At 56.5% G+C, this 24602-nt stretch overlaps 2 protein-coding genes across 5 annotated transcripts in view; both read right to left on the bottom strand.

Moving 5' to 3' along the window:
• Positions 1–19828, bottom strand: part of MAN1B1 (mannosidase alpha class 1B member 1) — a 25409-nt gene extending 5581 nt beyond the window's left edge. The window contains exons 1-8 of one of the 4 annotated variants that reach the window (XM_058302765.2): positions 19715–19828; positions 16970–17078; positions 16169–16293; positions 7260–7420; positions 5632–5741; positions 4237–4422; positions 3714–3862; positions 3214–3402 (exon numbers count right to left, since the gene is read on the bottom strand). In XM_058302765.2, the coding sequence (XP_058158748.1) occupies positions 3214–3402; positions 3714–3862; positions 4237–4422; positions 5632–5741; positions 7260–7420; positions 16169–16293; positions 16970–17078; positions 19715–19738 (1053 nt within the window). In that variant the 5' untranslated portion in view covers positions 19739–19828. Of the gene's footprint in view, positions 1–3213; positions 3403–3713; positions 3863–4236; positions 4423–5631; positions 5742–7259; positions 7421–16168; positions 16294–16969; positions 17079–17542; positions 19144–19714 lie in introns of those variants that run through there. The other 3 variants (XM_004485303.5, XM_058302763.2, XM_058302766.2) reach the window with 3 other exon arrangements.
• On the bottom strand, positions 19132–24602 carry UAP1L1 (UDP-N-acetylglucosamine pyrophosphorylase 1 like 1). The gene is given in 10 exon segments (XM_058302767.2): positions 19132–20532; positions 20970–21036; positions 21482–21667; positions 22054–22194; positions 22663–22856; positions 22925–23097; positions 23334–23509; positions 23622–23826; positions 24290–24356; positions 24358–24602. Coding segments are annotated over 10 exon segments (1599 nt in total). The 5' UTR covers positions 24580–24602; the 3' UTR covers positions 19132–20364.

Here is a 24602-nt window from a genome sequence, read left to right as displayed (position 1 = left end):
TTGAAAACCAGGTCTGCCCGGCAATCACAGGAAGTCTGGCCTGCCGGCAACTCCCCAGTGCCTGCGGTTCCTGCACGTCTTTACTGGACCGGCTCAGAGCTGCCCGTGCAGGGCCTTGCCCTGGCGTGCCAAGAACACGTGCAGGGAACTCAGCACCGCGGTTCCTGAGGTGGAGCTCCCAGCTGCGGCCATCAATATGCTAACCAAGAAGCCTAAAGGAACATCTGGGGTCTGGGATGTCCACAAGAGGCTCTGAAAGGCTCCAGAACGTTCCTGGGGAACCCAGAGGCCTGCGCTGTAAAATGCCTGGCCAAGTGTGGCCCTGCGCACACACCCCTCGACGGCGGCCACAGGTCTACCTGGTTCTGGGTATTTAAGGAAATCTTTGTCCAAGCACAAGCTGACCGCTGAGCTGAGCACAGACCTTACGACCACACGACCAAGATGCAACCTTGACAAAAGTAGCTCAGAAAGGTCACTGAGCATCCACCGCAACAACCCTGTGGAGGGAAGGATCTGATGTCCGGAACGGCCACATTGTTATTTCTGGTATCCAGTTTTTAAAAAAATTACAAGACATGCAAAAGAAGGAAGAAGGGCCCATATACACAGAAAACAGCCGTGATTGAAACTGCCCCAAAGAAACCTATTTGTTGGACTAACTGGCCAAACTTATTTTAAGTACGTTCAAAGCACCAAAAAAAAAAAACATGTCTAAAGAACTAAGAGTATGAGAATGATGCCTCACCAAACACAGAACATCAATAAAGGAACAAATTATAAAAAAGAACCAACAAATTCTGGAATTGAAATGAAAAATTCAAACAGTGGCAAACGAGAATTGGCAAACTTGAAGACTGAAGAATTTAAGTAAAAAATCGTTACAAGACACAAAGCAGGCAGTGGAGGTGGCTCAAGTGATTAGGCGCCTCCCTCCCATATGGGAGGTTCCAGGTTTGGTTGCCCCTGCCTCCTAAAAAAAAAAGAAAAAAAGAGCAGACAAAACAACGGGGGGGGGGGAATAAAATAAATCTTTAAAAAAACACAGAATTTCATAATAACAGTATCAATCCCTCACAATAAGATATAATAATTATAACCACATACATACCTACCAATAGAATCCCTAAATATATGAAGCAAAACTACGAACAGCAAAGAGAGAAACCGATAACTCAACAATAGTCATTGGACACCCCACTTTTAATAATAGCAATAATAGACACAACCAGGCAGAAAGACAACTAGGAGAGGGATGATGAGACAAAACCAGCCAGAGCTAGCAGACGTCCAGGGAGCACGCCAAGAGAAAAGCACACACCTTTGCGAGTGTACAAGAAGCATTCTCCAGAGAGATCACACATTAGGTGACAAAACCAGTCTCAAAAGACTTGAAATGCTGGGATCTCCTACACATAGTCTCTGATCAAACTAGAACGAGATTAGAAATCAAGAACAAAATGAAATCTAGGAAATTCACTAATATGTGGAAATTAAATGACACGTTCCCTAAGTAACCAAAGGATCAAAGAAGCCGCCGCAAGTGAAACTAAACAGTATTTTGAGACAAAATCTAAAAACACACCAAAAACTTATGGAATGCAGTGAAAGCAATTACAGAGGGAAATTTAAATTAAAAAGAACAAAGATTTCATATTGATAAGCTAACATTTGACTTCACAAAACCAAGAAAAAGAGAACACACTAAATCCAAAAAATGCAGAGGGAAGGAGATAAAGACGAGGGCAGAAACTAATGAAATAGAGACAAGCGAGAGAGAGAAAAAACAACAGATCTGAAAGGTGGTTCTTTGAAAAGATCAAATCTTTAGCTTGTATTTACTGAAAATGGAGAGAAGACTCAAATTACTAAAACCAGTAATGAAAACTAGAACATTCCTACTATCCTCACAGAAATAAAAAGGGTTTTAAGAGAATACTATGAACACCTGCACGCCACAAACTACATCAACTAGATGAAAGAGAAAAGTTCCTAAAAGGCATAAACTACCAAAACCAACTGAAAAACAGAAAATCTGAATAGACCTATAACAAGGAGATAATAATAGCAATAAAAACCATTCCACACACACACACACACACACAAAACCCCAGGACCTGATGGCTTCACTGATAAATTTTACAAAATATTTTTAAAAGAATATCAAATTCTTCACAAATTCTTAAAAAAAAAAAAAGAAAAAGATGGAGCATTTCCCAACTCCTTCTATGAGGCCAGTACTACCCTGATATCTAAACCAGATAAAGATGTCACCAGAAAAGAAAATTACAGGCCAACGCCCCGATGAACAGAAGCCAAACCCTAGCTGCCAGAAATTAGCAACATATGAAATGGGGGTAACTATCCCAGGAATGCACGAGTGAGCCAGCATACGAAAATCAAACAGTGTAACACATCTTAATAGAAGAGAAACAAAAACCACACGATCATTTCCCAGTCATCTTGCTCGTCTCTATTTCATTAATTTCTGCTCACACAAAATACATTTGACAAAATTCAGCATTCTTTCATGATAAAAACACTCAACACACTAGGAAGACAAAGGAACGTCCTCACCTTGGTATAAAACCAACCATCAAGATACACTTACTGGTGACAGACTGAGCGCGTAACCCCTAAGAGCAGACACAAGACAAGGATGTCTTTCTCTTCAGCACTGTACTGGAGATTGCAGCCTGGGAAATTAGGCAAGACAGAGAGATAAAAAGCATCCATACTGAAAAGGAAGAAATAAACGACTTCTGTTTACAAAAGACCTGACCTTGGCCATGGAAGAGCCTCGAATCCGCACAAAGAGCATTTAGCACTGACATCCAAGGTCAGCAAAGGTGCAGCACGTAAGAATGTCACAGAAATGACTTGTGTTTTAACATGCTAGCAACAAAACTTCCAGAATGAAATTAAGAAAATAATCCGCTTACAACAGCATCAGAAACAATAAAATACTTAGGAATAAACCTAACAAAAGAGGCACAAGACTTGGACACTGGAAGCGACAACTTTGTGGAAAAAGATTCAACAAACCCAAGGAAGCGGAAAGACATGCTGTGCTCCTGAGCCGGGCGACAGCTGCTGCTGAGCAGTGACGCTCTCGGCACAGGCTGGCACCGTGCAAAGTGGCACCTGCCAAGGGGAGCGGGGATGCACGCCAGCGGAGCGCCGGGTCCCGCTGAAAGCCAGGCCCCTCTATACCTGGAACTCGGTATCTCCGGTGAGACGGGAGAGCTCTCGGAACTCCAGCTGAATGCTCGTCACCTCGGCCACCGTGCTGTCCGAGGTCCAGCGGGGCGGGTGGCCGACTCCAGTGCCAATGTTCACGTCAGAGAACGGGATCCTGGAGGGCGTCCTGAAGGCAGGCATGAGCCGGGTGCCGAGGTCTTTCTGAGGCACGAGAACAGAGGCTGCTGCAGGCAGGGCCGACACGGGGAGGACCGTGCTGGCGACACTCCATCTGCACACCGCGGAGTTGGGCGCAGCAGAGGAAGGACGTCGGAGCGCTGCTCGGCTTCCCTGCAGACTGCCCCGGTGCGCAGAGCGCTGCACCGGCCGTGCCCGTGGCAGGTGTGGGACCCAAAGGCACTTGCAGACGGAAGGGCAGAGAACAAAACGCACCCCCAGACTCCCCTGGCATCCGAGGAGCAGTGGGCCCGCGCCGGCCCGCCCACCACAGGCGCGTCCTGACCAGCACTCACAGCCTTCTCCAGGAAGAGGCTATCCCCGGACAGGTGGTAGGTGCTGAGAAGGCTCCCCAGGATCCGGATCGTGCTCTCGAACAGGTTGACATCCACGTTCTTCTGGAAATTCAGCTTCTTTGACACCCACCGCTTGGCCTCTTCAAACTCTATGGCCCCAAAGAGCAGAGGTGACTGGACAAATCAAGGGCTCTGCCCCTCCCCGAGGCCTGTCGCCGCCAGGCTGAGCGCACCCTGTGAGCTCCCTGTGAGCTCCCCATGGGGTCAAGGCCGTTTCCTGCTCAGGGACGGTGACTCCTGATGCGCTCAATCTACACTGATGAAGCAGCGCCGGGGGCGCAGCAAGATGCACCACGCCGGACGAGGCAGGGCCCCCAGCTGCACGTCCCTTCTGCACCCCGGAAAAGGGAAAATGCTTCACGCAATGGAAATCGCAGGGTCCACCTGGGCTCACCGCACGCAGAGCCAGCTGGAGCCCCGTCCCCAACAGGCCCGGCCACCATGCTCGGGAAAAAACAGGCACCTTGTTTCAGCCCCAGGATCCACATGGTGTCCAGGGCGTCGATCAGCGTCAGGCCGAGGCCAAACCACTCGTTGTAGGACTTGGACAGCGGCTTCAGCTCGTCGCGGCCCCAGGCGTACTTGCGGTACCCTTTCCACGCGTGGCGGAAGGCACTGACCACGGCCTTCTGGCGCATGTTTAGGGAAGCTGTGGGGGAGAAAGGGTCAGTGGGACGCGGTCCTGGCCCCAGGTCGGTCACAGGCCAGGCCAACGGGGTGAGGTTCACAGTGTGGGGAGCAGGGATCCGTCAGTCCCCAGACAGGAGAGAGGGGCGAGGAGCACCGTGGGGGGAGAGCGACCGTCTTGGGGCCACAGCAGCAGGTCAGGTCCCCCAGGACTGGAGAAGCCCTGTGCCAGGCCGCTGGGCTCCAGCCTGCACCACCAGCACCCCAGGGCGGGTGAGGCCCGGTCTGGTACAAGGGCCAGTGGCAGCCCCCGCCCAGGGAGAGCAAAGGCTCCTGAGGCCCACGGCCCAAAGCTGCAGCTCCATGTGGACTCATGAGCCCCAGTCCAACTTCTTGACAACACCCCGAACGCGTACTGTGGCTCCCGTGCCTTTTGGAGAGGGCGCGACAGCCCGTGGAGTCCTGAACACCTCAGGGGCTTGGAGGGCTCTTCAGGTCGATCTGCACACACTCCGCCTTACTGTGTGGCACGCAAACCATCTGTGTAAGCAAGCAGCCTCGACCCAGCGCCCTCCTGAATGCCGGTTTGGAAGCTACTGTCCGTGTCCAGCATTGTGGCTCGTGCATTTGAACCACCGCCTGGACTGCCATGCGCTGCAAGCTGGGCTCTGGGAACCCCTCCCCTGCCTCCTTCTTGGGGGCCTCAACACATCTGACACCCCCAGGGCGGTGGGCTCTGGACTCAGACCCGATGTGCACCCCCACACGATGCAAACCCCCTCGGGTCTGTGGGCTGTACAGATGGCACCAAGGCCTGTGAGCCCACTCGGGCCAGGTGCTCAGCCTGCCCCCAGGAGCCCTCAGTCGGTGGTGCCACAGTGCAATCACCCCGCGAGCCACCAGAGGTCTGCAAGGCCCAGAGGCGGGCGGGAGCGCGCTGGCGGCGGCAGCTGTGCGCACACGTGGTCCACAGTAGCCACAGGGCAGGCACCGGCAGGAGGCCCGAGCTGCCCCGACACATGCCACCGGGCTCAGCACCGGCCGAGAGGCCACCAAGGACACAGAGCTTTCCCCAGAGCTCCCGACGTGGACATGAACCGGAGAGCCTGACAGCTGGGGACGTGCAAGGATCTGCACCACGCAGAGGAGGAGCAGGAACTCGGCGCTGCTGGCCGAGTCCTCAGCCCGCGTCTCATCACGGAGACGGGCTGCATGCCCGTGGCGAGCTCACCTGGCACATTCTCAGTCTTGGTTTCTGGGGACGCGTGCTTGATGGAGGCTTCTGCTCTTCTGGAAGGGAGGTGGGTGCCCTGCTCAGGCTCGATCACTGCTCCCCTCCAGCTTCAGGAGACACAAAGAGGAGTCGGCAAGCACCCTCAGGAGACGCCCACAGCCCACGCTCCGCACCCAGCCCCTCGAGATAAGCCCAGCCTCCAAGGGCGCCATCCAGGCCAAGTGCCAGCCGGGGCGCACGGGGAAACGTGGCAGGAAAGCTCCCGGCCCCGGGCAGTCGGGGAGGGCACTGCTGCTCCAACAGGGCAGTCCGGCCGGGAGAGGGAGGGTGCACCCGAGGGCTGCAGGGGCCCTGCTGTGGCTCGCCCCAGGCAGGAGCCCGAGGAGGGCTTTTAAATTAATTTTAACTTGCGGCAAAATACACCTAACATAAAACCTCACGTGAAGTGACCGAAGCTTCGTGTAAAGTATGCTTCCAACACTGTAACTCTCACCACCATCGACTTCTGGACTGTCATAATCACCCCAAACCCAAACCCACGCTCTTAGCAGCACCTCCCCTCTCCCTCCCCCGCTGGTCACTTTTCTGCTGTCTGTCTCTATGAACAGGTGTATTCTAAATATTTCATGGAAGAGGTGGCATGCAGTGTTCGTCATGAGGCATCTGGCATGTTTCGCTCCACAGGAGTCCACAAGGTTCACCCACGTTGGCACAGGTCCCGGCGCCGCGCTCCTCTTTCCGGCCGGCCGGCCTCCCACTGTATGGAGGGAGTGCCTCGTGCTTCTCCGTCATCCGCTGATGGACCCTGGGTGGCTCCATCGCTCACTGCTGTGAGTGATGCTGCAGCGACACTGGTGCACAAGCATCTACTTGAGTCCCTGCTCAATGCTTCGGTGTGCGTCCCGAGCAGCTGTTCTAGGATTGACCTTCTGAGGAACCGCCAGGTTATCTCCCTCAGCGGCTGCACCATGTGCCATTCCTACCACCAAGGGAAAGGGTTCCTACTTTCTGCCTCCTTGCCAACACCCTTTAGTTGACTTTTTTTTTTTTTTAAATAGAAGCCACCCTAGAGGGTCCACGTGGAATCTCACTGTAGTTTTAACTTGCATTTCCCTCAATGGCTAATAGCTAACAGCGCTCTTACTGCACTTTCCATAATAGCTAACAGCGCTCTTACCGTATTTCCCATAATAGCTAACAGCCTCTTACCTTACTTCCTGTAATGACAAACAGCACTGTTACCGTACTTCCCATAATAGCTAACAGCCCTCTCATTGTATTTCCCATAATAGCTAACAGCGCTCTCACTGTATTTCCCACAATAGCTAACAGTGCTCTTACCGTACTTCCCATAATAGCTAACAGCGCTCTTACCGTACTTCCCATAATAGCTAACAGTGCTCTTACCGCACTTACGGCGCTGTTTCTCTCTCTCCTTGGTCTGGCCACCAGCTTCTTAACTTTGACCTGGTATACTTACAGAGCACGTACGGTCTCGTCAAACGGAAAGTGTATTTTAAACAGTACGTCGGTTATTTCTGTCTTTGTTTTTCAGAAGAGAAGAACACTGAATGGGACAGGCCTCAGAGGTCCCACCCAGACAGACCCTTCCGGAGGTGTCTCACCTGATGACCGTCGTCTGCGCGTCCGCCTCCCGGGGCGCGGCCTCCGGGTCTCCCGCCTTCCCCGCGGCCATCTGCCGCCTGTCCTGCCTGTCTTTCCGGTCTCCATCGGGCGCTTTAAGCTGCAGGCTGGGTGGGCCCCGTCGGAAAGGCTTTCGAGGCTTCTGGACCAAGAGAGGAGTCACCGTGAGGTCCCGCATTCGCCTCCGAGCCTCTCTCCTCACTCCAGGACACGGGCCTCAAGCCCCCACCTCACGCCCCGCAGCGTGTGCGCTGGCCGGGTGGCCCCAGAGGAAACGGTTTTCCTTCCAACCCACAGCAGGCTTGGGGAGACCAGCTCCTCACAGCTAGGTCCTGGCTCTGAGCAAACGGGACCCGTGCGTGACACCGCGGCCTGGCGGTGTGTGAGGTGCTGAAGCACCCCTCGCTGGGGGGCTCCGAGCTGTCACCGACCCCACAGGCTAGCCGGAGAGGGCTGGGGGAGGGACCCCACGGATGGGAGCCGGCAAAAAGCAGCAGTTCAGGCCCACTCCCCAAGCTGCACCCTCTTCACCCCCCAGGGCTGCGGGAGAGGGTTCGGGTGCTGGTGGCAAAGCTGGCACTGTGCTTGCAGCGGTGCTGAGGGCTGTGCCACCCGGGTCGCATGTGGCAGTGCTCAAAAGTGGATGCTAGAGCAGTGACTGCGCCCTGGGGAGGGGGGGGCCTACTCTGGAATCAAAGCCGATCTCGACTTCGCAGTAGTCAAGTCACTCGTGCGCACTGTCACATTTAGGGAGCCAAACGACAGGAATAAGGCGCCCCGTCCCCCAGGCGCCAGCCCCTGCCTACTCCCGGCGAGGAGACCCCGCCGTCCCAGCGAGGCGGCCCAGCCCCTTTGCGTGTTTCCAGGCACACAGGTACGGAATCACATTTTCTGCTTCCTTCTCTCACATGCAGGATCACAGGAAAAACGACACTCTGCAGCTTACCTCACCTAACAATGCATCTTGGAATTCTTCCCATGTTATTTCATTGAGACTCATTCTTTTTAGTGGTTAGTTTCCCATAGTACTAACACACCATTGTTTATTTACTAATGGGTTTTTCTAATTTTCTTGAAAAGAAATAATGCTTACTAGAAAACCGTGCAGCTATATTTAAAAAATCAGGTTTCTATCCAGTGACTTAAAGGACACACAGTAAGGAAAAAGGCCGTTTCTATTAAAAATACCTACAACCAGTGAAGCGGATGCAGCTCAAGCAACTGAGCTCCCGCCTACCATATGGTAGGTCCCAGGTTTGGTTCCCAGTGCCTCCTAAAGAAGACAAGCAAAACAGCAAGCTGACGTGATGGGCAGGCACGGTAAGCTGATGCAAGGAGATGACGCAACAAGAGACACAAGGAGGAAAATATGAGACACGACAAAGCATGGAGCAGAGGTAGCTCATGTGATTAGATGTTTCCCTCCCACATGGGAGATCCCAGGTTTGGTTCCCTAAAAAAGAGAAGACCAATGTACAACAAACATGCAGCAAATGCAAACAATGAGGAGGTGGGGAGAAATAATAAATCTTAAAAAAAAAAAGACCCATAGCCCCTTCCCAGGCACATGCTCGTAAGAACAAGGAGAACTAGGAAAGGACCTAGACGAAGGGAAGACAGGTTCCACAAAGGCATAGGCTTGCTGAGGACAAGGAAGCTAAACACTGTCTTAAAGTAAACATATTGGTTTTGTAGTTAAAAAATAAATAAAACTAGAAAAAAATAACGGAATAACGAATATTCCTTTACAGGCATCCCATATGTGCAAGTATTTATGACAAAACTGAGGGAACGCTTACGTGCTCTTTTAACGTTTTCAGAGGGCTCAACCACCTTGTAAAAAGGATTCATCGATTTACTCTCCAGCAACAGAGAATGAGACTCCTCAGCATCCCAGTCAACATGTGATACTAACAATCTTCTGCATGTTTCTCATTGTAATTTCCATCTCCATTTCCTTAAGAGCTGTGATATTATAGAGTACTTTTCCCATGTGTTTTTTGCCATTTATATTTCCTCTTTGAAAAATGTCTAAGACTTTTGTTCCCTTTTTTGTTGTTTGTGGTACCTGGGGCTGGGGACTAAACCCAGGACCTTGTATGTGGGAGGCTGGCACTCACTGCTGAGCCACACTGGCTTCCTGAGTTGGTTTTTTCATTTGTTTTGCTTATTGTTTTTTTTTAGGAGGCCCCAGGAACCAAACCCAGGACCTCCCATGTGGGAGGCGGGGGCTCAACCACTTGAGCCACATTCGCTCCCCAAGGCTATTTAAATTAATCTGATCCTGATTACTAATGAGGAAGGTAACAATTCCTTCCTGGGCATTTGGTTCTTGAAGGAACCAGCTGATTGCATTCTTCCAGGGACCAGCTGTGACAGTTTGTGGCTTTCTGTGGATCCCAGAAAGGATGATGCTCTTGGAGCTAATCCACTCCTGTGGACTGCTCCGGCGCGACCCGGGTGTGTCTGGGCCCTCTTGCTGGAGTCCTTTATACACAGAGGCCTGGAAGCAGAGACACAGAGGAAGACCTGAGAGGCCTGGACTCAGCAGAGCAGAGGCAAAGCCAGAGATGAGGCTGGAGGGGGGCAGCGCGCGTGGACCGGCAGAGCGCCCGGCTCTGTGGCTGACCGCCCACAGCTGAGCTCTGAGAAGACACCTGGAGACACCGCCATGTGCCTCATCACCCACAGCTGATGTGGACACGTGCGGAGCCTCAGCACTGTAAGCTTTCAACCTTCCTTCCAATACATTCCCACTTTAAAAGCCAACCCATCAGGTCTACTGTGTTGGCTGCTGGTGGCAAAATAAAACACTAGCTGATCATATCTCTGCCTATTTTCTACCAACTTATTCCTTTATAGGAACTTGGCATCCATTCTGACATAGATCCACTGAGTAAAATGCCAGTAATATTTCCTCCCGATGGACGGATCAGGTTAACTTTGTTTACATGTAAGTTTTTAATTTTTTGCGGTTTTCTCTCTCTCTGTTCCTTCAGAATGTCTGCTCTGGGTCTTACCACCCAGGATGGCCAGGCAGTCGCTGCTGCGGCAGGCGAGGTTGGCCGCCCCAGCTGAGAACGTTCTCGTTCCCGTCTGCACCTCTACGGGGGAGCCCTCACAATCCCCTGACGATGCCCTGTTACGAGGAGGGTCTTCACCCAGGTTCCTGGAGACCGTGCGGTTGGGCTCCTCACCTCTTTTGTTCCACAGAACCCTCTCCTGGTCAGGGGAAAACCACAGGCCCCTAAGTCCCCTCTATACTGTGTGTTATTTAATAAATAGCCACACCCACATATCCCCAAGAGAATCAGGTCTTCTGAATTTTCAATTTGAGCTCGCGGAGCCCTGGTTCAGAAGCCCTGCAGTAGAGGGAGGACAGGAAGTCACAGAACAGGAAGTCAGCAGGAGCCCAGGGGAGGGGAGAGGCATCAACATGTGACGGGAGAGTCACGAGCCCCGAGGACCCCGTCTTCAGGGAGAGAGCAAGGCTTGCCAACATCCAGACTTCAGACTCCTGGCCTCCAAACCGTGAACCAGTGCATTCCCACTCAGGTCAAACCAGTCTGTGGTATCTGTGATCACAGCCCTGGCTGACCAGGATGCCTGCATTTTCCCAAAACACTTTCCTAGTTTTCTTTTAGTTAGCTCTTTGTGGTGTGCATTTTTGCATCGCTTGCATGCTGCAGTTCTGACAATCTTTTCCAAACAGAAGCCAACCATCTCCTTCTTGGACATGCCCCACTACACCCCACTAGATTTTCGCTCCTTCCCAGCCACTCTTGCCATTCCACTCAGTACCTGCGGCTCTCATAACCACGGAAGGAATGCACACAGCTGTATGACGCAGTTTTGCTATCCAGTAGGAACGCCCTCAGAGGTTTCTTTCCCCAGGATTTTCTTTTTCATACAAACTTCAAAATCACCTTCTGTTATTCTTTTAAAAAGATGCAATTTTGATTGGGATTGAACAAATTTACAGATTTAGGGAGAATTTACATCTTTGTAACAGAAACAACGTACCCTTATAATTTCTTAGATCTTCTATTACGTCCTGAGTTTTATAGCTTCCTTCGTACTGGCACTGCACATTTAACATCCGGATAATCACTGCTAGGGTGGTGGACATGCTTTCTTGATCTCATGTATGAGGCCATCTTTCCTGGTACATTCTAACTGGCCCTGCAGGTGTGCAGCAGGGCCCTCTGCACTGCTCACCTCTCACCTGGCTGAGCAAACCTAACAAAGGATGAAATCCTAAGTCATGAAAGACTCAAATAATAAAGAAAAACACCAAAAACCAAAGGATAAACAATCAAAGGACATGGACAACTTACAAAAGGGAAACATACCTATGGCAAACTATTGTTTGGAAAATGTCCAACTTCCGGGATAGGAATGGCAACACACGTGAAGAGCAGGCAGCGTCTTCTGACCATCAAATCATAAAACATTTCAACCTGAGAAAGCCCCATGCCGGAGGGCCCTGTCGATGGCCCTGTCCACATGCGGCAGTGAGGCACAAATCCCCAGTGTGGGCTGGGCTGGGATCTGAAGACTTAACTACGGCTCCAGGGCCCAATAATGGCCTTGGTACAAAGGTTCTGCTGATTCTGCCACAAGGCTGCTGTGGTGGTCAGGCTAATGGGTCAACTCGGCCAGGTTAATGGTGCCCAGCTGTTTGGTCAAGCAAGCACTGGACTAACTGTAATACAAGGATATTTATGGACTTCAGTCACCCAGTGAGTTTATGGCACAGATAGCAGGTTACATCTACAATCAACGAGGGAGACTGCCGCCATCAGCACTGAGTGACGCTTTATCCAATCAACTGAATGCCTTAAAAGGGGAAGTGATTCCAGCATTCAGAGAATTTCCCAGCTCGTCTTTGCATAGCCAGCTTCTCCTAGAAACTCAAGGACCTTCACTGGACCGTCACTGGAGGCCCGGGCTGCAGCCTGCCTGTGGAATCTGGACTGTGCATCCCCACGGTCACGTGAGAGAACTTTATAAAATCTCATGCTATTTACAGATAATCTCCTGTTGATTGTTTCCCTAGAGAACCCTAGTACGGCTGCTAATGAAAAAATACCAGAAATGCGATCGCTTTTATAAAGGGGATTAATTTGGGGTAAAAGCTTATAGCTCCGAGACTGTGAAAATGCCCAAATCAAGGCAGCATCAGAGATGCTCTGTCACCAAAGGTTGGCGGCTAACAGATCCTGGAGTCCTGCCACATGACAAGGCAAGACGGTGGGCCTGCCAGTCTCTCTCCTTTCTCCCGGAGCTCAGTTGTGGGCGATCAGGCATCTCTCCCTGGGCCCTGTCTCCTTGAGCCTCACGCCTCTCAGGGTTTCTCCTTCTGCAGCTGTAGGCGAACCTTGGCATCCTTCTCTCACATGGCAGGGTCAAAATCGCAGCGCTCCCTTTTCTGTGTCTCCTTGGCTTCTCCTTTTATTTAAGGCTCCAGTAAGAGGGTGGAGAAGCCACCTGGGTCATAGCAGCTGTCCAATCAAAAGCCCTGAGGCGATCTAATCAAGGGCCTAATCAGTTAAGGAGCCTTAACCTAGCCAAGGCCCCTTAACTGAACCTAATCAAAAGGCCCCATCTACACTGCGCTTACAGGCACGAGTATGGGTTAGCTTGAAAACAGAATTCCCGGGGGTCCACAAAAGACAAACCAGGACAAGTACTAACCACAGCACTGTTTACTGATGAAGAAGAAATCCTCAATAGGTAAATTATGGTATACCCGCACAACAAAAAAAATAACCAGCTGAAAAATGTGTATAAAAGAGATACCCTTACAGTATGCATGGAAAAAGCAGGTACAAAAGCACACTTACATCCAACCCTCAACTATGTCAACATGTGTGCAGCCATGTAATTTTAGGAAAGCACGTTTCCCAGGGGTGCCCCAGGTGGAAGAACAGTGAGGGGCTGTTTTCTTCTACTTTATACCTTTCCGGACTTTGCAATTTTCTCTCGTAAGCAACTATCTCCAATATTTCTCCCAAGTGTGACTTTTGTAATCAGCCAAAAAAGTAAACTGCTAAAGAAAGCCTGGCTGAAACAGCCCTAACTCGGATACAGGTCGTGCAGAGGAGGACAAGACATCTGAGCAAGAGGGAGGTCAGAACAGGCTTCCAAGAAACTACCTCCCAGGAGCGGACATAGCTCAACGGATAGAGCGTGCACTGACCATACGGAGGGTCCAGGGTTCGATCCCCAGGGCCTCTTGGCCTGTGAGGTGAGCTGGCCCCCGTGCAGTGCTGCCGCGCCCAAGGAGAGCCCTGCCACGTAGGGGCGCCCCACATAGGGGAGCCCCATGCACAAGGAGTGTGCCCCAAAGGAGAGTCGCTCTGCGTGAAAAAAGCGCAGCCCCCCCCAGGAGTGGAAATGCACACACGGAGAGCTGACGCAGCACGATGATGCCAAAAAAAAAAAAGAGATGCAGTTTCCTGGTGCCACCTGACAATGCAAGCAGACACAGAAGAACACAGAGCCAATTGACACAGAGAGCAGACAACTGGGGAAAGGGAGAGAAATAAATCTTTAAAAAAAAAAAAAAGGAAAGAAAGAAACAACCTCCCTAGTGCCCATGAGAGAAAACAGACTACTCAGTGCTTCCTGCCCAGGCCCCGCCTCCATCACCCCTGGCCACGTGATAAGACTGGCTTAGAGACACGTCAGAGCAGCAGATACACCTTTCAATGGGGAGAAGTACCACGTTTTGCTTTCATATTACGAGGCTCAATATGCAAAAGAAGTGAAAGAAAAGCTTTTCTGCTTGAAAATGGAGAAATGAGCTTAGACGTGCAGACCCAGTCTACCACATGTTCTCACACCCAACCATCTCGGGCCTCCGGGCGAATGACAAACAGCACTCTTACTGCGGGTAGCTCTATGCAGGCATCAGCTGTGAGCCTCACACGCTCCCCCTCAGTCCACAGAAATGCCACTTGTCAGAGAAGGGCAGACCTGGGCCTCCCACGTCAGCTCTAACACCTGGGCTGGAAAGAGGTGCCTCGTCAGGATGGCTGAGTGGTCTAAGGCGCTGCATTCAGGAAGAGGTGCCCCCTCTCCGTGCCCAGTGCAGGTGTGTGAAACCACCACCTGCCCAGGTCTTCTCCTCAGCGTAAGCCTCCTGAGGTTCGTTTCAACACTCCCTAAGACACAGTCTCAGCCCACATCAACCACAGCAACCTGTATACAAAGCCCAGGCACTGAGCCCACCACCCACACAGCCCAGGCACCAAGCCCACCACCCACACGGCTCAGGTGCCAAGCCCACCACCCACATGCACAGCCCAGGCTCTGAGCCCACCATCCACCCACACAGCCCAGGTGCCGAGCCCTCCACCTGCACACACAGCCCAGGCTCCGAGCCCACCATCCACCCACACAGCCCAGGTTCCAAGCCCACCACCCACACACACGGGCCAGGTGCAGAGCCCACCACCCGCAAGCACAGCCCAGGTACTGAGCCCACTAACCCGCACGGACCATGCGCTGAGCCCACCACCCGCACGCATGGGCCATGTGCCAAGTCCACCACCTGTATGCACGGCCCAGGCTCCAAGCCCACCACCCACCCACACAGCCCAGGCGCTGAGCCCACCATCCACACACATGGGCCTTGCGCCAAGCCCACCACGGGCACAGAGCCTCGAGCCCACCACGTGCAGGGCGGTCAGTATCACCAGGTTCTGAGATGCATTTGGGAGTTAGCCCACTTCCAACCTGAGCATCCCTTCCCTGACAGGCTGCTTTCTGGGCCCTCTAGCTACCTCTGACTGTTCTGAATCTCCCTGGCCAGCTCTCCTCCTCTTCCACCTCAAACCTCTAAGCGTGGGAGTGCCCAGGGCTCAGGCTCGACCCCTTCCAGCCTGTCTGCACCACATACGTGGAGACCCCACAGCCTGTCTCCCCGCTGACCCTGCCGCCCCTACCCATCTGCATTTCAGTGGACGCCCTCAGGGCACAGCAGGACAGCCCTGCGTCAGAGTCCCACAGTTCCCCATGCTGCCACGTCCCACCCAGCCTTTGCGGCACATCCACCAGGTGTGTCCTCCTTGCTCACATCACCAAGTCCACGGGGCCCCTCTGCAACGGCCCAGAGCACCCAGTCCAGGCAGCAGCACTCGCCATGGCCTCCAGCCACTCAATCCTGATGCTCCCTGCCTTGTCTCCACAGAATCAGAGGTTTTCAGACGTCACATCCCAGCCTAAAATCTTTCCACAAATATTAAAGAAAACCTAAAGTGCTGCCTTGCCACATAGGGACTGCAGTGCCTGGGCCTGGGCTCACGCCAAGCATGCCCCTCTCCACTGTTCCCACCCCTTCTCTACAGCAGCCGCCCTGGCTTTCTCTCCATTCCTGTCCACATCCAGTTTCTTCTTGCCTGAGGGCCCTCCCACGAGCTGCTTCCTCCCACTGAACCCTGCTCTTCCCCTAAATGTGGCTGCTCCTGACATCAGGTTTCATCTTCAGAGGCGTTCTCCAGCCACACAGGGCCTGCCACACACCCAGTCCTAAAGGCACCCGCTCCTTCACCTCCGAGAACTCACACGAATGCATTACTATGCAAGGATCTTCGCTGCTGGGTGTCCCCTTCCTCCCATCAGCTTGCTAGCTCCAGGAGAGAAAGGGTAAGGTCTGTTTCATTCAACACTACATGCCACAAAGTAGGGATACAAAGAAAACAAAAGACTATTTCTCTTTTCCAGGTACTGTCCAAACAGCCCAGAATGAGTGAGCGTGAGGTAAAAATATAAAACTGATACTAACAAATAATTCTTCTCAAACTGTTTGAAATGTTATTTCTTTTTCATGAATGACATGAAACCTGCCCCAGTTACAAGTCCTTCTGTGATCTCTCTAACGTACCTGAGATAAAACCTCTGGCTTAGCATCTGCCTTCTGAAGGGCTGGTAAGACAGGTGGGTGTGCTGGTTTCAATCCAGGGATTTCTGATCCCATCTTCTGCTCTTCTGATGACCTGACACTCAGGGCTAAATGGGAAATATTAACTTATACAATATGCTATTAAGACAAAAATCTTTTAAATGCTTCAAAAGAAGCATTTAGGTCAGTGTTATCCATCATAAAAGAACATCGTAAGACTTCAAAAAATCATTTAAATAAATTCAAGAACGGACAAAGAGAATCAAATATTTTCAAAGTACTTGGCAGTTTTTATCCTTATTCATAATCCCCAAACACTCCTTCTCTTTTCCAGCCCAGAAAATGCAATATGGTTACACAATCTATGTGGGCAAACTGTAACAGCTTTTTAGCTTTCTTCCTAAAAGAAGCAATCTTAGAGAAATTCAGAAGAGATTTTCTACATCTTTATCAGAACACTGTCTGGTCTTTTCCAAACGTGCAGTAACGAGTAAATAAGTATAATGAAGTTAAACATAATTAATTTTGATGGAGCATTTGGCCTTCTGACCTAAATTTCTGGATGACTGGATAAATATACCAGCAATCAAACAGCAGCAAATTAACACCTGAGTTCCAGCCATGTGTTAAAAAGCAGCTCTGTGTTTCTCTTCCTCTTGATTTCTTCACAACTAGTAGCCATTTATGCTTTCCCTGGAGCTATCTAAAGTAGATTACAAGACTTCTTCTGCCTAGTCAGCACTCAATGCAAGTATCATTTTAAGGTCCAAGGAGCTCAGATACCTTTCCAGTGGGTGGCTGAATTGATGTAGAAGAGAAGCCCACAGATAACCAGAAAAAAAAACAGGAAGAAAATGACATTGCGCTGCATTCGTGACAGCTGCTTCCATTTCTAAGGATGGAAAATGAGAATGACGTTTTAGCATAACTGGAAATCTCTTGAAAACTGCCACAAGTTCAGTTAGGACAATGAGTAATACAGAAAAACCAGTGTTCAGTTTCCTCTGAGGGGATTACGCTGCGTGGCCACACTACAGGTGACTTAGAAACCAATTCCGTCCCGTTGCATAGGCAGTGGAGACAGACTCAGGCGACCCGGCCCGGGCCCTGCAGCTGCCAGACGTGGTAAGGGACAGACCCAAGGAGGTGGCCGCGCGCAGGAGCTCGCAGTGGTGGAGCAGCAAGCTGCGCAAGGCAGCTGGAGGGGCCTACTCTCCTCAGAGGAGTCTTGCTCCCGCGACCACCATCGCGCAGGACGAGGGCGGCTGCGCACAGCCGAACCCCACCTCCTGGGCCCCCCAGAGGCCCGTCCGCCCCGGACGCGGAGGGCGCCACCCGCGCGGCCCCACTCCTCACCCTCCAGCACGAGCGCCGCCGCCGGCTTTTGCTGTTGTCGTAGCCCTCGCCGAAGCTCAGCGTTACCGAGATAAAGTCCCGATGCGACGGCGGCGGCCGGGACGGCGGCAGATACATGGTCGCTGTGGCGGCGCCCCGGGACGCCGCCCACTAGCTGCGTCAGGAGGCTCGGCTTTGAGCTGGAAACGGAGTTCCGCTCCGCCGACACCCGCGGGCAGCCATTGCAGCGCCGTCAACAATCCGCCGGACGACCCACGATGTCAACGCACCTGCGCAGCGCGCTCGCGACCTACTGCGCCTGCGTCACGGCCTATTGCGCCTGCGCGGACTCGCGACGGCCCGCTACCCCTACGCGCCTGCGCCCTGAGCGCACGGCCCCGCCGCACCCGCGCCGGTGCCCATCTCGGCAGAACACGGCGTGGCCAAAGCAACTAAGCGGGTCCCGCCTCCGCCTCGGTCCTCTTGCCGGCCTGTGAGGCATCCCTCGGGCCCGAAGGGAGCGCGTGGGCCGGCCCCTGGGAGGAGCTTGGGCCGCGCACGGGAAAGGCCTGGCGGCGGGGCGAGCCCCGCGCCCCGGCTGCAGCCAGAGGCCTCCCGGAGCCGGGGGCCCAGCTCCGCGCAGGGGAGGGTACGGAGGTCCTGCGGGGGCGGCCACCCTGGCTCCTGCGGCCCTGGCGCCCCCAGGCCTGCCGCCACGCGGTGGAGTCACGCACCAGGCGGCTTTCGGAGGTTTCCCTCCGTTGCAACCTGCAGAGCGCGGCGCTTAACCGCGCAGGTGAGTCCTCAGCTAGTCACAAAAGCCAGAGCATTCCGGGCCCGCGCCTGAACCTCAAGGCCGCCCCCACCCCGGAGGGGCCCTGCTTCCCCGCGTCCCGGCTGTCGCGAGGCTCCGCGGCCCGTGCGCCTCCCGCCTCCCCTGCTTTTCCGGCAGGCCCCTCTGCACACGCAGGTGGGCTAGCAGCCCCCAGTGCCTCAACCAGCCCTCCCCGCACAGCCCGGCACGGGGAAACGGTGGCACGTCAGTGTGGAGGTGCAGGACAAGCAAGGGCGCTCCCTAAGGGGCAGCCTCTGGGCCCCACCCGGGGCTTCGGCCCACAGGGTTACCTCAAGACCCCAAGACCCTGGAAGAGCCCGACAAGATAGTTGGGGATTCTGCAAGCCCTGCTAGGTGACACAGCTGTAGGGTCGGACCCCTGCCCAGCAGGTCAGCCCTCTGAGACGGCACTGGAACACCTGGCCCGTCTTCACCTGCCCCGGTCAAAGCCACGCCTGCGTGTTTATTGGAAATACCCCACATTATGTGGAAAACCAAGGCTTTGAGCAACCCTTAAACACCGAGCTGCTGCTTCAGTGGGGCCACCACTTGGAGGGGGGGCACGACCCAGCTCTTGGCGGTGACAGGCAGTCCATGTGCTGCCTCCACTGACCCACACAGGACGGAACAATGCAGAGGGCTGTACCGACACCCACTCCCTGGTGCTGCCTTGACTGGAATCGTGGCAGCTATGGCTGCTGGAGCCAGCAGCCCACACCTGACCCCGCCATAGCACCTCTACCACGTGGTGTGATGCTCCAATTAAAATACACAGTTTAAAAAACGAGCTGTTCCAAGAGTTTACCCAACTGGCCACGTTTGTACAAAAGGAGACCACGCGCGGCAGCAGGCAATCATCCCGTGTGCAGACGGCCTCGGGCTTCTGTCCCCTGGCCCTCCACCCCAAAGCCTCTGCTGCCTCCGTGGGAGGCCTCAGAGGTGGTGGAAACACGCAGTTGTCCAGGCTCTGTCTGGACATGGTGGCAGGACCTGCCTAGCCCAGGTCCAGCTGATGGCGCCTCCGTCCCCTCCATGCCATTGGCTGTGGCCGCTGCACCTGAACTGCCGTGCAGCCTCGCCCTTGCCTGGGGGAGGCCACGTGGTGCGGGGAGACTCTCTGCATGGGCATAGAGGCCACCGCGGCAACAATGGAGCAGGGCAGCGCAGGTGGGCAGGGCTGCACTGCAGAGCTGCTTTTCACGTGCTGGGGGCGGGGGGGAGGGGGACTCCTGTGTCCAGCTGACAGGAAGGCAGGTGGCCACTGACGGAGCACCAGCCCCAGAGGGCAGGGTCAGCTGGTGTCCTCCAGGCCCAGCCAGGCTGCGGGGCCCAGGAAGGGGATTAGGACAGAGACCTACCCAGCACCACAAGGCAGGCTGCATCCCCTGGGGAGAGCAGGTAGAGCGCCTGAGCACCAGAGTCGATCAAAGCTGGGAGACGAAGAAGAGGCAGACGAGTTTGGCTTCAGGGCTCAGGGCTCCAGGCCGCTACTTTCTCAGGACCCAGCTGTCCCCCGTGGCGCCAGCTCCGTTGTGGAATGTCATCCTGGGCAGCTGTCAGCCTCAGCAGGACTGTGACCATAGCTAGAGGCCCATCACTGGAGGAAGGGGCTGCCCCTTTGACAGTTGCTACTTCAGGGACGACCCACCAGCCTCCCCGCCCCCTTTCCGCCTGGCACATCTGCAGCAGGGCTTCTTGGCCTGCCTGGTGGCCCCCTCCCCCCAGGAGTGTGACAATTCATACCGTGGTGTGGGTGGGCCAGAGAGGGGTACAGGGCAAGGATGCCCTTACTCTCCCCCAGGCCACCTCCCCGCAGCCTCTCTGCACCCCCTTCACCACGGCCCCACAGGCCGCGCAGCCAGGAGAGGAGCCCAGGGCTGGGCTGGCCCCCGGCGGCCTGTGGTCATCACATCCAGGAGACCAGCAATAGGGGAGAGCCCCGACCCTTGGGCACTGAACAGTCTCGCTCTGTGTCCCACGGGCCGGAAACACAGAGCAGCCTGCTGCCCTACTCTGAACCCTCCAAGCTGCATCCTGGCCCTGCGGGCCCCAGCGTGGACCCTGGAGTAGGCAAGGCTGGCGAGCCAGGACCCTGGAGTAGCAGCGCCCTGGCCTGATCCACGTCCAGGATGAGGGGGGACTGGAACTCCCTCTTGCGCAGGTACGCCTCCAGGCCCTGGAAGCAAGCAGGCCCTGATGGCCCTGTCCACTCTCGCCTGCCCGCGCCCCTCCCGCTGCCCCGAGGAGCCCTGGACCGGCCTGGAGTCAGGAAAGGGCAGGCCAGAAAAGCTGCAGGGGCAGGAAGTGGGAACTGCGGTCCACAGAGCCGAGCCCAGCAGAGCTCTGGTGCCCCCTCAGCAAAGCCTGCCGGGCCCAAACCCCGCACTCCAGCCCTGCGTCATCCTTCCCACCTGCCCCCCCCCCCCCCGAAGACCCGTGGGGCCTCTCAACACCTATCCACCCCTGCATCCTAGAGGGCCCCCTGGAGCTTCAGAGCACAATTTCCCCCTGGGTAAACGGAGATACAGCTTTGATTTCTTCATCTGGATACCCACTGTCCTCAAGCATGCAAGCCAGACCCTGGAAAGCCCCAGAAAGAAACACGGCTCTCACCTCTCCAGAATAAGACACCAAGGGCGAGATCTCACAGGTGGCCGGAGGGTCCTGGGTTCCGGGCAGGCTGGGCGAGAGGCCGCCTGTTAGCACCCATCAGGGCCCGCGCCCACCCCTGCCACAGGGAACACAGCTGGCGCCAGAGCTGAAACCAAGTGCCCTGCAGCCTCGTCCCCCCACGTCCTCCTCCGACGTCCAGAACCCTGAGCCCCCTGCCCCAGCCCGGCAACAGGCCCTGGCCTGGGCTGCAAAACCCCGTCCAGAGCATCCCAGCAGCGCACGGCAGCTTAGGCAGCGGCCAGGGACACGTGGAGAGACAAGAACTAGCCTCCTCCTCGCCCCAGCCCCAGGAAGCGAGCCTCCCTGCTGTCGTCTAACGTCACTCCCAGAGTCCTGGGCAGACCTCAAGGGCTGAGGCAGGCCAGGGCACAGCCGCGACCCCCGCAGAAGCCCCCTCCCCAGCTCCAGCAGCCGCAGAGCGGGCGTGGCCCCGGGTCTGGGGGTGGGCTCACCCAGGCAGCTCGGGGAGTGGGGCCCCCTGCGCGTCCAGGAAGCGGGCGCCCGCCTGCAGAGCCCAGCGGTAGTGCTGCGCCAGCAGGGCCTGCCGGGCCGTGGAGGGGTTGTCCATGGGCGCGGCGTCCCCATTCTTCAGCGGGGAGAACTCCTCCTCCCGCAGCACCTCAAAGGCCACAAAGTTCCTGGTGGGGGAGGGCCGACGGGGGGGGTTGTGGTGACCCCACCTCCGGGGCCTTCCACTGGTTCTCAGCCCCCTGGGGTGGGCAAAGCCCACTGGGGTGAAGCTGGGGCACCCCCTCCCACGCCCACCAGGCTGATGGCCTGGCTCAGAGCAGCCCCCAGCCCCGGGCAAGGGGCAGGTGGAGGGGTGTGGAGGGGGCAATGCAGTCCCCCAGACCTTCCCCACGCTCAGGCCCCCACCCCCAGGGGCTGGAGCACTCTCCAGCCTCCCCGAGACTGGCCTGGGAAAAAGGCCATCGTCCCGGGCCCCAGCTGCACCGGGCTCTGAGCCCACCATCAAAGCAGGGCGGAGGGAGAAGGAAAATGACAGATGCCTTCTGACGCTGACCTTGCAAACGGGAACACGTCGAACACAAACTTCTCCATCTTTATCCCGTTCGGTTTCAGAGGCTTTACCAGATTTCCCTCCTCGTCCACGTACGGGACCTTCTTGATAGCCACGTGTGGCTGCAGCAAGGGCTCAAATTCCCTGGGAGGGCAGGAGGAAAAAAGAGAGAAGGAAACGCTGCTTAGACAAGACGTGGCCACGGCAAGGCAACTCCCTCTTGGAGCAGGCTGCCAGGTAGCGCAAGCAAGCAGTGCAACAACACGGAACACAGGAGGCAGTGGGAGCCAAGGCAGGTCTCCGGGGAGGGCAGCAGGACGGTTCCCACCGCCCATGGTCTCCCCAAGCCCAGAGAGCAGAGGTGAGCTGGCAGTCGGACACCACAGGGTAGAGGCAGCACTCATGGGTGTCAGGGCAGTGGCCACAGGGGAAGGAACAGGTCAGCTTGGCCGCAGGGCCTTGCACCAGGCTGGAGGCAGAGCCCGGCGCGGGACTGTCCAGCACTGCCTCTTGCTGCAGCACGCCTGGCCCTGCGTCTGCCCATCTGGGGGCACACAGCCCTGTCTGGCCCCACTGGCAGCCCGGAGGCGAGGGCCACCTGGGGCCACGCACCTGGAGATGGTCTGGAGAAAGCCTCGGGTGAAGAAGTGGTTGCAAATGTTGCCTGCACCATACAGCAGACCCCCGTCCAGCGCCCGCAGGCTGGCGGTCTCAGGGCTGAGCTCGCTGTACTCCACCACCTGCGGGACCCCGTCCACCTGGCACACCACGCCCACGGGCTCCTCGGCGCAGGCCTTCTCCACCACCTGCAGGCACGGCAGAGCTCAGCACGGGGCCAGGCTCGTGTGGCCGGGCCGGCGTGGGGAGGGCTCACCTTGGCACCACAGTCGGCGCCCTGCAGCACGCAGAAGCCGATGAAGACGGGGTCTGCCAGCCGCACCAGGATGTTGTCCACGCAGTACACATGCACGAACTCCACGCCGCGGCGAGCCATGTCCTCCAGGATCTGGTGGTCGGCCAGGGCGCGGTACAGGCCCCCGTTGCCATCTGCACAGGGGGGAAAGGCATGGGCCTGGCGCCGGCTCCTCCCAGGCCGCGCTGGAGGCTGGGGAGACCCTCGGGGCCGGAGCCCGCCCTGGGGCAGCCCTCTCGCTCCCGCGGTTGCACCACGTGGCCCGTGGGGACTGAAGCCCAGGGGTGGGCAGGGGCTTCTCCAAGGCCACGGGGGCCTCCCACGGCCCACTGACCCCGGCCTGCACGGGTCTCTGGGGGTCGGGCAGTACCTGGGGCCATGGCGACCTTGTCTTTCCGCTCCAGGATGGCCTGACCGTCAAAGCTCACCGCAGGCAACAGGCGCTGCTCGAACATGACGACGTTGGCGGGGTCCAGGTGGAAGAAGCTGTGCTCCCGGAAGAAGGCGGCGGTGGGCCCCAGCGTGAACTCGCTGGTCATGATGTACCTGTGGGGGAAGCGGGGCTGAGTCCGCCCAGCCAGCCTCGCGCGGTGGGGGGTGGGGGTGGCATGGGGTCGGGCCTCTGCCAGGGTGGGCCGGGGCTCCTTGGGGGGCCCACCAGGGCACGGTGCAGGGGTTCCCGTGGCGCGCGCTGGCCAGCTGCTCCACGCGCCGGATCCGCTCGGCCTGCAGCTGGTACAGGGTCTTCTGGCTGGGCAGCCCCACACGGTACATGCCCTTGGGGTAAGCCACGCCCAGACGGGTGCCCTGGCCACCGGCCAGCAGCAGCACAGCCACCTTGTTCAGGGCGATCTGGCGGAAACCTGGGGGCAGTGGGCGGCACGGGGGTCCTGGGAGCCGGCTCACAGCCACCTCCTTGGCTTCAGAGCCACCAAACCTGGGCCTGAGGCTCCCCACCCAAACCCGACCTCCTTGCGGGCTTTTCAGGAGGTGCTGGGAGCGCCCAGGAGGGGGAGCGCCCGGGGGCGGGGTCAGGCTTGCACCCCGGCCCTGCGCAGAGCACCTGCCTCACCTCCGGGTCCAGAGGTCAGGGGGCCCCTAGGGCGGAGGGCAAACGCCTCGGGTGGGGCGGGGCAGGGGCCCTCAGGGGGCGCGCAGGCCCCACACCGCTCCCCAGGGAACGGCCCCGGCGTGCCGGCGAGTTTGGCTGCGCTGGGAGGGGGGCTCCCGGTCACTCGCGGGCTCCTCGACGCGGGGCGGACGTCACGCCGAGAGCAGTCACGCGACGCCAACTTCGCCGGGCCCCCGCCCGCGCCCCGCGCCTACCTTCCTCTTCCCAGCGCCGGCGCGTCTCGGGGTCGCAGCGACTCGCGCTGCCCACGCGCTCGGGGGGGCAGCGGCCGCAGGCGCGCGGCCGGGAAGGGCGGCGGGCCGGGGGCGTCCGTGCCGGCCGCGGCCGCGCGCCGGCAGTGCTCGCGCAGCGCCTCGGGCTCCAGCGCGGCCAGCTCGGCCAGGAGCGCGGCCCGCGGCCCCGGCGCCAGCTCGGCGCAGAAGCGCAGGAGGTGCTCCTGGCCGGCGCGCTGCAGCCGCGCGCGCACGTCCCGCTCGGAGGCCATGGCGCCGCCGCCCGCCCGGGGCG

Source organism: Dasypus novemcinctus, chromosome 8, assembly GCF_030445035.2.
Source record: "Dasypus novemcinctus isolate mDasNov1 chromosome 8, mDasNov1.1.hap2, whole genome shotgun sequence".
Lineage (NCBI taxonomy): Eukaryota > Metazoa > Chordata > Mammalia > Cingulata > Dasypodidae > Dasypus > Dasypus novemcinctus.
Note: the sequence above shows the minus strand (reverse complement) of the source record. Positions and strands in the feature narration are given on the sequence as shown.